This window comes from Oncorhynchus gorbuscha, linkage group LG14 (genome assembly GCF_021184085.1).
Source record: "Oncorhynchus gorbuscha isolate QuinsamMale2020 ecotype Even-year linkage group LG14, OgorEven_v1.0, whole genome shotgun sequence".
Lineage (NCBI taxonomy): Eukaryota > Metazoa > Chordata > Actinopteri > Salmoniformes > Salmonidae > Oncorhynchus > Oncorhynchus gorbuscha.
The window spans coordinates 5,211,256-5,224,048 of record NC_060186.1 but is presented as its reverse complement, the minus strand read 5'-3'; the positions used below and the strand labels follow the sequence as shown (position 1 = coordinate 5,224,048).

At 44.7% G+C, this 12,793-nt stretch overlaps 1 protein-coding gene across 2 annotated transcripts; it reads right to left on the bottom strand.

Annotated features, from left to right (window-relative positions):
• Positions 1 to 630: 630 nt before the first annotated feature.
• Positions 631 to 12,760, bottom strand: LOC123995793. Of its 2 annotated transcripts, XM_046299466.1 has the most exons (19): positions 12,586 to 12,760; positions 12,425 to 12,483; positions 12,203 to 12,266; positions 11,938 to 12,095; positions 11,705 to 11,769; positions 11,499 to 11,592; positions 10,949 to 11,221; positions 10,352 to 10,645; positions 8,546 to 8,797; positions 7,667 to 7,987; positions 5,387 to 5,472; positions 4,996 to 5,215; positions 4,506 to 4,667; positions 4,038 to 4,228; positions 3,689 to 3,840; positions 3,220 to 3,477; positions 2,668 to 2,821; positions 2,007 to 2,139; positions 631 to 770 (listed from the first exon to the last, which is right to left on the bottom strand). In XM_046299466.1, coding segments are annotated over exons 1-19 (3,063 nt in total). In that variant the 5' UTR covers positions 12,588 to 12,760; the 3' UTR covers positions 631 to 645. The 2 variants fall into 2 exon arrangements, with proteins under 2 accessions (XP_046155422.1, XP_046155421.1); XM_046299465.1 differs by lacking the exon at positions 12,586 to 12,760 and having other exon boundaries at positions 12,425 to 12,576.
• Between the last annotated feature and the right edge of the window lie 33 nt (positions 12,761 to 12,793).

The window sequence follows — 12,793 nt, the reverse complement described above, 5'->3', positions numbered from 1 at the left end:
TTTGATGTCTGAGTGTTGCAGTGTGCCTCTGGCTATCCGTTAAATATTGTGCCATTTGGTTAAGTAATTTTAATTATTTATACTTGTACATTTTAGCAATTACATCTACTTTTGATACTTAAGTATATTTAAAAGCAAATACTTTTACTCAAGTAGTATCTCACTGGGTGACTTTCACTTGTCATTTTCTATCAAAAACTCAAGTTTGACAATTAGGTACTTTTTCCACGACCACACCATTCAGGTGGATGAATTATCTTGGCAATGGAGAAATGCTCACTAACAGGGACATACATTTGTACACAGCATTGGAGAGAAATAAGCTGTGTGTATATGGACTATTTGTGATTTTTTTTTTCTCCTCATGAAACCAACACTTTACATGTTGCATTTATATTTTGGTTCAGTGTAGTTAAGTCATTTGATATATTGGCAAGTGGTTTGGGTGTGCCCGTCACAATTTGTCGACTGAGGTAGCCTACCACCAATAGCATTAGAAGCCACCGTACACCTACTGGTGGCATTTAATGTTAATCGTTCATTTGGGCAATATTTACTTAGTGAAGACATCTGTACAAAACATATTGAATGAATCCCTGATAATACTCAGGACAAAAGAGGAAAAGGAGATGTGGTTCCATGATTTTATTGAGGCCTTGCTCTCTCATAATAATTCATTATAGCCTTTGTTGCGCTCACACCAAGCATCGTCAACATCAAGACGCCCATGGTTCCTCCCACGACGTAGATCATTGTCAAAGCCTCATCCCCTGCAAGGAAACAGACACATAGAATTATAGCTGCACTCTGTAAGGGTGATGTGTATGCTTCCATACAGCCGTCACACCTTAAGCTAGCCTAAGGCAGAGGCAGCCATTTTTTTAATCGCAACATATTCGTCACTAGACCCACTGGCTCCAGGTCATCTATAAGTCTTTGCTAGGTAAAGCTCCTCCTTCTCAGCGCACAGGTCACCATAACACCCACCCGTAGCACACGCTCCAGCAGGTATATCTCACTGGTCATCCCCAAAGCCAACACCTTTGGCCACATTTCCTTCTAGTTCTCTGCTGCCAATGACTGGAACGAACTGCAAATATCGCTGAAGTTGGAGACATGTCTCCCTCACTAACTTTAAGCATCAGCTATCCGAGCAGCTTACCGATCGCTGCAGCTGTACACAGACCATCTGTAAAAAGCCCATCCAACTACCTACCTTACCCCCATATTGTTTTTATTTACTTTTTTTGCTCCTTTGCACACCAGTATTTCTACTTGCGCATCATCATCTGCACATCCATCACTCCAGTGTTAATTTGCTAAATTGTAATTACGTCGCTACTATGGCCTATTTATTGCCTTACGCCATTTGCACACACTGTATATAGACTTTTTCTATTGTGTGATTGACTGTACGTTTTACACATGGAATAAAAACTTGTTTGTGTCGCACTGCTTTGCTTTATCTTGGCCAGGTCGCAGTTGTAAATGAGAACTTGTTCTCAACTGGCCTACCTTGTTAAATAAATATGAAGAAAAAAAATTGACACTTGATTTCTGAGTTGCGGTCATGACATGGAACACTTTGACGTGGACACCTAAGTGTCTCGATCGATCTGGAAGATCGGAAACAGACAATATGGTGGCGTACACATTGTTAAGATCACCTCATTGAGCAATAATGCATTTCATTTCATAAAACGGAGCATTTTCTAAGTTCCAACGCTCCACGACGGCAGTTGAGAAGACACCGGTAAGTTCCAATTATGGAAGTATTGCCATGTAACAGTTTGTTGAAAAATTGCTGCTGGTGCTTTACACGAGTTAAGGTGTAACAGCTGCATGGAAGCATTCACATATCACTGTTACAAACTGGATTAGTATCCAAGACATCATTTGGAGCATCCCCAGGTACCACAGGCCTGTTCAAGAACGTTTCAGAAATAAATGTATAGATTAAAACGATATCGGCAACGCTCAAAACGTTTCACATCACAGCAACTCACAGTTGGAGAGTTTGGTCTCTGGTGCCTCCTCGGGGGTGACCATCAGTGGTCCTGCAGACACGACCACAGCTACATTGATGTATGGATCCCATCTAGCTGTTGATCTCTTTGAAAGTCTCTGGGTGGTACAGTTCTACAGAGAATCATAGGAAAATGGGTTTTAAAAAATAATGACCAAGTCATTACTAATAAGTGTGCTGTTTGTCCGATCAATACAGATGTTTGTTGAGCAAAGGTGAATATCAGCTTAAAAAGATGCACTATGCAGAAATGACCACCATTTCCTGGTTGCTAAAATGCTATGTTTGCCTTATTTCAGTTTGTGACGAAACAAGTTAGTGTAATAATCATTATACCATCTAAACCGCTGTGAAATATATTTTCCACAACCAAAAATATTTTATTTTTCAGCCTTTGGAAGCTGGTGTTCAAAAACTAGACAAAAACTGAACTTATGAATGGAAAGCATAGAAATAGCTCATATAGAAAGATCTACCACTTCTTAGACTTACTTTCAATTAAAATGACTGCTCTATAACTTATTTGTAAGGTCTAATACATGTCCTAATCATTCTTACCATTTTTAAATTGAACAACTTTATCTACTAAGATTTAATATATTTATAATGGCAAATAGACTTGAACTTGTTAAGAAATGTACCGTAGTACAGTCCTCATCGTGACTGCATATCCGGGCCAGGCAGTGCATGTAGATGGGTAACTCCTTGGGCATAGTGAACATCTGAATGGAGAATCTGCTCCTCTGTGACACACCGTTCACAGAGAGCCAATGGAAGGTGCTGTCAACAGGGCAGCTGAGGACAAGAGAATAGGGAATGATGCAAACTGATTGTTTTTTTGAAGTCTTGAAAATCCAGGGTATTGCCCAGTAGGTTTGAAACAGAAGATAATGTTTGAAAACATGGAGGTACTATCTTGTCCAAAAACAAATAATGTTTTATACCTCAACAAAAGAACCCTATACTCTAATAACCTATGCCCCCCATCACATAATGCCTCTACATTACATGTTATATTGCTCGATTGAATGCAGCCCAGAGTTTAGAATACCATATTTCACACCAGGGTCATATTCACTAGAAATCAAACAGAAGAAAATTGACTAAAACAGGCGAGGCTACCTGAACTTCTCCAATAACAAACTCTTGTTTTTTGTGTGCACAAATGAATATGACCCAGGACAGTAACCCACCCATCTAGGAGAAAGAAGCCCTTGGTTTCGTCCTGTGGATCCGGGCTCTCTGTGGCCCAGCAGGAAATCACTTCTAGCAGGACCTCAGAGGCAAACGTGTTGTTTGTCAGGAGGGCCACCTCGAAGAAGAGTACATCGCTGAGGTGGAGGGCGATTGAGTCTCTATAGCCGTAGGAGAAGGAGTTGTCGCTGTACATGGTCATGGCCAGCCCCAGCTGATGGGAGGAGTTGTACTCCACCACAGAGTGGGACGTGATCCTGGAGGGGGTAGAGGGGATTGGTCAAAACACAGTTTCATGATTCTGATCCATTGTATGAATCAAAAGATTACTTGTACATTTCAAAAGGTACCGGTAATATTCCCTCCATTTGCAAGCCTTGCCAGGCTACAGGACCAGTTTTTCATTGTAGGTCACATAATCAGTAACATCTCCTGGCCCCAGAATTACTCCGATCTATCTTTTCTTACCACTCCAGATCTACATTTATCTGGGTGTTGCGGACATAGTTCCGGGGGTAGATGCACTTCCAGATAACCTTGAGATCTCTTCGTGTGATGGTCCTCTCTCTGCTCAAGGTCACTGTCAGAGTGTTCCGGAACTCGATGTGTGTTCTGTTCACCTGGACACACACAAGCATGTAAACACAGACACATTCGCACAAGCATACGCATGCACAAACATACAATCCCATTTCATCCGCAGTGCTGTGCACAATGGCATAATTACATTACAGTAGTGCTTGGCAGGTATCCAGTGTGACCGGTTGTATAGATTCCATTATAATCCCTTTGCATATCTGAATGCATGGTCACTCACCAGCCGTATCGTTCCACACTGCGAGGGTTTGCGCAACACGTGGAAGTGGTAGAGCGTATCGCTCTCCTCCATGGTGCAACGGCCTTCATTCAAGACAACCGTCACGTCGCCACCGAAGTAGCCAATCAGGAAGGCTTTGGCGATACCTCCGGCCATCGATCTCGTCAGGCACTGGGTGAACATCCCTTTTTCTGTTGGAATTAATTAACTTTCTTTACCCCCAAAAGGAATCAGCGTTGTATTCATTAGGCACAGAACGGAAGAAACCAGACTGAAACAAGGAGGGACTTCCTGAACTTCAATAAAAATGCTTGTTTTCCATTGCAACACGTTTAAAACAAAACATTTTCCGTTGTGTGCCCTATTGAACATGACCCATCAGTAAACAGGGGTGGTGTAGTATTGAATACAAAAAAAAAAAAAAAAAGTACACCAGACATATTGCACGATAACAAGAAGCTAACTGACCATAACAGACTGGATGTGAGGCAGGGGTAGGAGGGGGAACGAAGGCAGGCCCGACGTCATAGAAGCCATGTTGACACACACAGGTGTAGGAGTTCAGAGTGTTGACACAAAAAGAGTTGGCGTCACACCTGTTCAGGTCAGGCGTCGCACACTCATCTGGGTCTGTCCAAAAGGGAGGGTAAAGTTACCCCTAGGCGCTGCTTTTGGGTCAGTTTCTCATTTCCCCCACTAATGGTTAAGGTTAGAATTGGGAGAGGGGAAGCTGACCATGGACCATAAAAAAACAGCAGCAGCATTCTGTGTAATGCACAGAGGTTCCATTATTTCAGTGATAGTGTGCCAAGCAACATTACAAACCCCACATTTGGGACAAGTAACCGCCTAGGTAAGCAAGACTAATAGTTTGAACGCATCACACAAGTTTAAAAGACATGAAATGTTAAAAGAAATGTGACAATACTCCATGTGATGCTGTTGGTGGTTCTCTTACCATCCCAGTAGATGATCCCGTCCTTGACTGTGATATTGGGCGGCTGGAGGGACTGGATATGGTCCAGCTGCTCGGCAGGTGGTAGCGGTAAGTCTACGTCGGTTATGGAAGCGTCAAAGCCTTGAAAGGTAATCTTAGTTTTGGATTCGCCTTCCAGCTCCTTGAATGCAACCAACTCCACCCTGGTCTTAATTGGGTACTCTTTTAAAAGCTCCTCCAGCTATGGGCATGAGTAAATGTCAGTGAGAGGGAGGCCAGGGTACTGTTCATAAGACCACACGACAGAAAACTTCAACATATTACAAAAAATTTAAATTAACGTTTGTCAAGTCCAAGTAGTCCCTCTCGGTTTCAGTCAGTTTTATTCCATTTGGTGCCCAAAGACACTCACTAGTTTTTCGTAGATGCGCTTCAGCTCAGCCCAGGGCTCAGTCTTTGGGTCCAACACCATTAACCAAGGCACAATAAAGGCTAGAACTGAGAAAACAAAACATCAACCCTACAGCGAAACAAAGCCATAAAAATTGTGTATATGGAATGTCTGAGTATATAAGCCAAAGCAGTTTAATTTCATAAGTAATAGCATAAAAATGCACGAGAAGACAACAAAGCACTCGTTTAAAGAAAACGCTTCAACTGATCATATCAAGTGCATGTAGAAAAGCAAATATGTTCCTGCCACATCAATTTCTACCTCTCCTAAACCCACCCAACAATATAAACATCCATTTCTACCTCTCCTAAACCCACCCAACAATATAAACATCCATTTCTTCCTCTGCTAAACCCACCCAACAATATAAACATCCATTTCTACCTCTCCTAAACCCACCCAACAATATAAACATCCATTTCTACCTCTCCTAAACCCACCCAACAATATAAACATCCATTTCTACCTCTCCTAAACCCACCCCACAATATAAACATCCATTTCTACCTCTCCTAAACCCACCCCACAATATAAACATCCATTTCTACCTCTCCTAAACCCACCCCACAATATAAACATCCATTTCTACCCCTCCTAAACCCACCCCACAATATAAACATCTGGCGTACGTTCAGTAGACAAACGTCATGAACACGCGATCAAAATGACGTGAATAGAGATTATGTGCTTCCTTACTCTACGCAGAGGCACGTTTGCACATGCCTATACAATACCAGTCAAAGGTTTGGACACACCTACTCATTCAAGGGTTATTCTTTATTTTTACTATTTTCTACATTTTATAATAGTGATGACATCAGAACTATGAAATAACACATCTGGAATCATGTAGTAACCAAACAAGTGTTAAACATGTCAACATATATTTGAGATTATTCAAAGTAGCCACCCTTTGCCTTGACAGCTTTACACACTATTGGCATTCTCTCAACCAGCTTCATGAAGTTGTCACCTGGAATGCATATCAATTAACAGGTGTGCCTTAAGTGAAATTTCTTAATGCGTTTGAGCCAATCATTTGTGTCGTGACAGTGTAGGGTTGGTATAGACAGCCCTATTTGGTAAAAGACCAAGTCCATACTATGTCAAGAACAGCTCAAATGACAGCACATCATTACTTTAAGACATGAAGGTCAATCATTACAGAAAATGTGAAGAACTTTGAAAGTTTCTTCAAGTGCAGTCGCAAAAACCGTCAAGTGCTATGATGAAACTAGCTCTCACGAGGACCGCCACAGGAGAGGAATACCTAGAGTTCTCTGCTGCAGAGGATAAGTTCATTATAGTTACCAGCCTCAGAAATTGCATCCCAAATAAATGCTTCAGAGTTCAAGTAACAGACATCAACTGTTCAGAGGAGATTGCGTGAATCATGCCTTCATGGTTGAATTGCTACAAAGAAACCACTACTAAAGGACACCAATAATAAGAAGAGACTTGCATGGGCCAAGAAACACAAGCAATGGACATTAAACTGGTGCAAATCTGTCCTTGCTTCTGATGAGTCCAAATCCAAGATTTTTGGTTCCAACCGCCGTGTCTTTGTGAGAGGCAGACTAGGTGAAGCATGTAGGTGGTGTGATGGTGCTTTGCTGGTGACACTTATTTATTTATTTAGAATTCAAGGCACACTTAACCAGCATGGGAAGGTGTATCACTGCAGAATGCTGTGGTAGCCATCTGGTTTGCGCTTAGTGGGACTATCATTTGTTTTTCAACAGGGCAATGACCCAAAACACCTACATAAGGGCTATTTGACCAAGAAGGAGCGTGGTGGAGTGCTGCATCAGATGACCTGGGTCCACAATCACTGACCATAACCCAAATTAGGTGGTTTGGGATAATTGGACCGCAGAGTGAAGGAAAAGCAGCCAACAAGTGCTCAGCATATGTATGAAGACTGTTGGAAAAGCATTCCAATGTGACTACCTCATGAAGTTGGTTGAGAGAATGCAAAGAGTGCAAAGCTGTCATTAAGGCAAAGGGTGGCTACATTGAAGAATAGAAAATATATTTTGTTTAACACTTTTTGGTTACTACATAATTCCATGTGTCATTTCATAGTTTTGATGTCTTTATTATTCTACAATGTAGAAAATTGTAAAAATAAAGAAAAACCCTTGAATGAGTAGGTGTGTCCCAACCTTTGAGTGGTACTGTATATATGCTAATTCCACAACGTTGTGCCCTACTGAACACAGCCCAGATGACACCAACCTTGGTCTTCATTCGGCCTCAGGGTGGACGCCACCGGCAGCACGAGGGCGTTGACGGAAACGTTGACTCCATCGAAACACACCAGGGCCGGTTCGGCGCTCCACTCGCCGTCACACTCTTCCCATACGTCCAGGGCATAGAGCGCACCCTCAATGAGCCCCAGGAGGGGGAGAAAAGGCTCCATCAGCCGGCCTTGCTGGATGATCGAGCCATTGTCATAAGACAGCTGGTACTGAAAGGCCACGCCCTGTCCGGTCCCACCAATCCACAGCGCTGTAGAGTCCTCAGGACGGTAGCGCAGTTCTGAAACACCTCTGGGTCCTAGGAAAGAGAAGAATGGGGTAGGGTGCAGTTGACCCAAGATAGTAGCTACTAAAAAAACAATTGGATACCACGAAATTGGGGAGAAAGAGTAAAAATTCACACAAAAAAAATTATTGGGGGAAGGGAATGTGATCCTAGATCTGTACCTAGGGGAAACATCACCCCTGAGCAGAGAGGAGAAAGCAAAGACCCGCCCAACATAGCAGATACAGGTCTGCAATACTGTAGTGGTATTAAATACTGGTCCTGTAGTCTCTACAGGGTGGGCAGGTTTGTGTTCCAGCCCAGTACTGCTGCCATACATACGGTCTACTGAACTCATCATCAATCACTTGAATCAGGTGTTGGATTGGAACAAAAGCATGTACATAAAAGCATGTGATCGCACTTTATTTAATCACAAATCAAGCTGATTAAATCATCAGGTTATCGTTATTCATTTTATCCATTCAATCCCCCCTAAATTAATCTCTAACCTAGTCAAAAATAGACATGAGCTGCCCAAACATCGATCACGCAACCGCTCAACATGAGCCCAGTTTGGCGCCAGTTTACCTGTGCGAGCGAGTACGGTCTTGGCGCTCATGACCACGCTGTCCCCACACAGTGCCTCTACTCTAGCCAAGTACTGGCTGCAGGGCAGAAGGCTGGCCACCGTGTGGCTGGTGAGCAGGGTGGTGTAGTGGAGCACCCCCTGGTGGTAGATCCTGAACATGGAGATAGAAGAAGTGTTCCTCACCACCCAGCTCAGGGTGTAGTTGTCCGGCCCCGAGGAGGTCTGCCACAGGTTCTTGATTTCTGAGTGGACTAAAGAGAGGGCCGATAGTAAGCAAAGTAGGAGAAAGGCAATTCAAGACTGTGTAAAAACAGTGCCTTGGATGAACAGATGTTATGGGTTTAAAAACAGTGCCTTTTTCTCCTTCCACTCATTTGGATGAACAGATGTTATGGGTTTACTTTGGCTGCATGTCAATAGAAGTAATTTCCTCTTTTCTCCTTCCACTCATTTGCAGTGATCAGAGAACTCTGTTAGAATAGGTGAAAACACCCCGTCCTACCTCCTCAGAACACCCCGTCCTACCTCCTCAGAACACCCCGTCCTCCCTCCTCAGAACACCCCGTCCTACCTCCTCAGAACACCCCCTCAGAACACCCCGTCCTACCTCCTCAGAACACCCCGTCCTACCTCCTCAGAACACCCCGAACACCCCGTCCTACCTCCTCAGAACACCCCGTCCTACCTCCTCAGAACACCCCGTCCTACCTCCTCAGAACACCCCTCAGAACACCCCGTCCTACCTCCTCAGAACACCCCTACCTCCTCAGAACACCCCGTCCTACCTCAGAACACCCCGTCAGAACACCCCGTCCTACCTCCACCCCGTCCTACAGAACACCCCGTCCTACCTCCTCAGAACACCCCGTCCTACCTCCTCAGAACACCCCCGTCCTACCTCCTCAGAACACCCCGTCCTACCTCCTCAGAACACCCCCTACCTCCTCAGAACACCCCGTCCTACCTCCTCAGAACACCCCGTCCTACCTCCTCAGAACACCCCGTCCTACCTCCTCAGAACACCCCGTCCTACCTCCTCAGAACACCCCGTCCTACCTCCTCAGAACACCCCGTCCTACCTCCTCAGAACACCCCGTCCTACCTCCTCAGAACACCCCGTCCGAACACCCCGTCCTACCTCCTCAGAACACCCCGTCCTACCTCCACCCCGTCCCTACCTCAGAACACCCCGTCCTACCTCCTCAGAACACCCCGTCCTACCTCCTCAGAACACCCCGTCCTACCTCCTCAGAACACCCCGTCCTACCTCCTCAGAACACCCCGTCCTACCTCCTCAGAACACCCCGTCCTACCTCCTCAGAACACCCCGTCCTACCTCCTCAGAACACCCCGTCCTACCTCCTCAGAACACCCCGTCCTACCTCCTCAGAACACCCCCTCCTACCTCCTCAGAACACCCCGTCCTACCTCCTCAGAACACCCCGTCCTACCTCCTCAGAACACCCCCTACCTCCTCAGAACACCCCGTCCTACCTCCTCAGAACACCCCCTACCTCCTCAGAACACCCCGTCCTACCTCCTCAGAACACCCCGTCCTACCTCCTCAGAACACCCCGTCCTACCTCAGAACACCCCGTCCTACCTCAGAACACCCCGTCCTACCTCAGAACACCCCGTCCTACCTCAGAACACCCCGTCCTACCTCCTCAGAACACCCCGTCCTACCTCCTCAGAACACCCCGTCCTACCTCAGATTTGCGCATATAAAAGGGAAGGAGACGAGGGGATGAAACTTAAGGCTATTGACACACAGCCTAGCATAGCATCAACTCGGTGGATCTTACCAGTATTCCCTTTGATGAGGACCATTCTGCTGTGGCGAGCCTCCGTGCCCGCCTGGCACACCGTCTGCAGGCCAAACTTCACCCTGCTACAGGGCGGCAGGTCAGATTGAGAGAACACAAAGGTGTCCAGTGTGTGCCTGAAGGACCTCTCCTCCAGGACATGGTTGGTGCCATTGAGGTAGAGGACCGTGACAAGGAAGAAGGAGAACTTGCGGTTGTCGGGACAGTCCCAGGACACTGTGACACTGCTGCTGTTCCACGTCGTCACCTGGAAATGTCTGGGGACTTCTGGGTCTGGATATGAATAGCAATTATACAGCAATATGTAACAAAGTAATTACTTCATAAATATCAATACAACACAGTGCTGCTCATATCAGTACCGAGCTCATGGGACAGGACATAAGTTATATTCCTCAAAAATCTATACTTTATTCTTTTATATCATCAAAAAGGCCTGTAAATAAGAGTTTGAACCTCTAAGATTGGTGCGATTACACAGGGTGACAACGACTAGAGCTACCAAGAGTGTATTCACTAGGAACTAGTGTATTAGTTTTGCTACATTATGCACTAATGAATACACCCCAACTGTACCTGTGATAGTGGAGAGACAGGTAAGCGAGTGGCTGCCTGCCACCTCCACACAGGCAGCATAGGAACTGCAGGATTCCAGGGCTGTGAAGCGGTAGTGGTTAGAGTGGGTACTGTCCACACTAAGGGCAGCGTAGGCCTTCATCTCAGAGTGGTATAGGGACACAGAGTGGACGGGGACAGGGGCAGCCGGGGGCTGCATCTTCTCTTTCCAGGACACCAATAACATGGAGGTACTCCTGGACTCCAGCTTCAAGGGGTAGCGCACAGTGTGACCTAGGAGAGATGGGAGTGATGACTACATTTATGACCTGCACACCAGTGGTATAGTGGGCAGATTCCCAGATCACCCGAATTCTGTCTCCATCTTGATTTCACTTTTGCTCTCACTCCCTTGAGTCTCATGTCTGTCTGCCTTTCTGACAATCCATCTGTTTCCATCTACCTACCTTCATCTCTCTCCTTCCATCTCCCTCCCTCCATTTATTTATCCCTCTCCCTTTGTGACTCTCTCGGTCCCCCTCTCTCTCGAACAAAGACGTAACAACGTTACCAAGCATGAGGATGAAGTTTGGGTCCTGATAGAGGTACAGAGTGCTGTTTTCACACGCAAACACCTCATTGGTGGAGAACAACTCCAGGGCTTCCTAAGAGCAATAACATGAGAATGGACAAACATGAATCTTTCATTCAAAAGGGACATTATGGTGACACCAGATAAGAGGAGAATGTCATCACTTATATTACAGGTCTACCCACCAGAGTGCTATTGATGGGCTGTTGGTCAGGTTTATGTATACTTCTGAACTCAATGGAATGTGAACCTTCAAGTGAAGAAAAAAATATATATATACTGTATCTAATGAACACCAATGGTAATCTCAGAATCCCAGAACTAAAATATTGCCTAATTTGTTTAGATCAATGGATACAGGACAGTGTTTGTACTTCAATAAAGTCAATGAGTGGAAGTGTGGAAGACCTATACTTACCTGGGAAGATGGAGAATATCCACTTCCGAACCATGACACCATAATGAAGAGTCAATTTGTGTTCCACAGTAGTGGCAACTGTCAAAGATGAAAATGTGTCCTCACTCCAAATGGATTTCAATTTGGTGGTGTTCAACCATAAATGGCCTTCTGGCCAACTGTAGAGAATCAAAGTGAACAAGACACATAGGTGTAAGTTAGTGCCAAGTGCATGGTTCAGAAGTTTGGCATGATTATGTGTTTATGAAATACTGGACTTATTTACCTGCCAAACAAGGAATTGTTGCTGATTTTCCAACATATGGAGAAAGTAAAACTACTGCAGCTTCCTGCAGATTGTAAGAATCTAACGTTACATGCCACAACTAACTCATGAAAAATCAACCAAACCCCGCGTCCCGGGAGGAAATGAACCTAAATATATGTTTGTGTGTAACTCATAATTGATGTGGAAACAGCATAGCCACGCAGTATAAAGGCTACTTACCGAGAGATATCGTGTGAGGTACAAGAATGAACAATATACATGGAAACGCGAAACAGGTCCTGCAAAAGGAAAGTCGGTGTTCTTTATCAATAATCATGGCCACCTTAATTCACCATTAAATTAATAATACAAGAACGAAATTAAGTATATGTTTAGCCTACATGTTTCTTGCGGCTGTTATTTTTCACTCAGGTAAGAGTAAGCGTGATTGAGTTGACGAAAACAAACGACTGACCTGACGTCATCGACTAATAATGACTAACAGGTGCAGGTCAATCTGATTGGGCCCACTGTCTTGGTGCAGGTTTGATCACAAATTGTTTGCACAATATCATATATTATGATGTTTAACTAATGTGACAGACATGG

Coding starts and splice junctions, on each gene's coding strand:
- LOC123995793 (XM_046299465.1), bottom strand. CDS start 12,521: ATGATTATTGATAAAGAACACCGACTTTCCTTTTGCAGGACCTGTTTC. Junction 5,216..5,386: donor AGCGCATCTACGAAAAACTA/GTGAGTGTCTTT, acceptor TCATGCCCATAG/CTGGAGGAGCTTTTAAAAGA. Junction 4,668..4,995: donor CGGGATCATCTACTGGGATG/GTAAGAGAACCA, acceptor CCTTTTGGACAG/ACCCAGATGAGTGTGCGACG.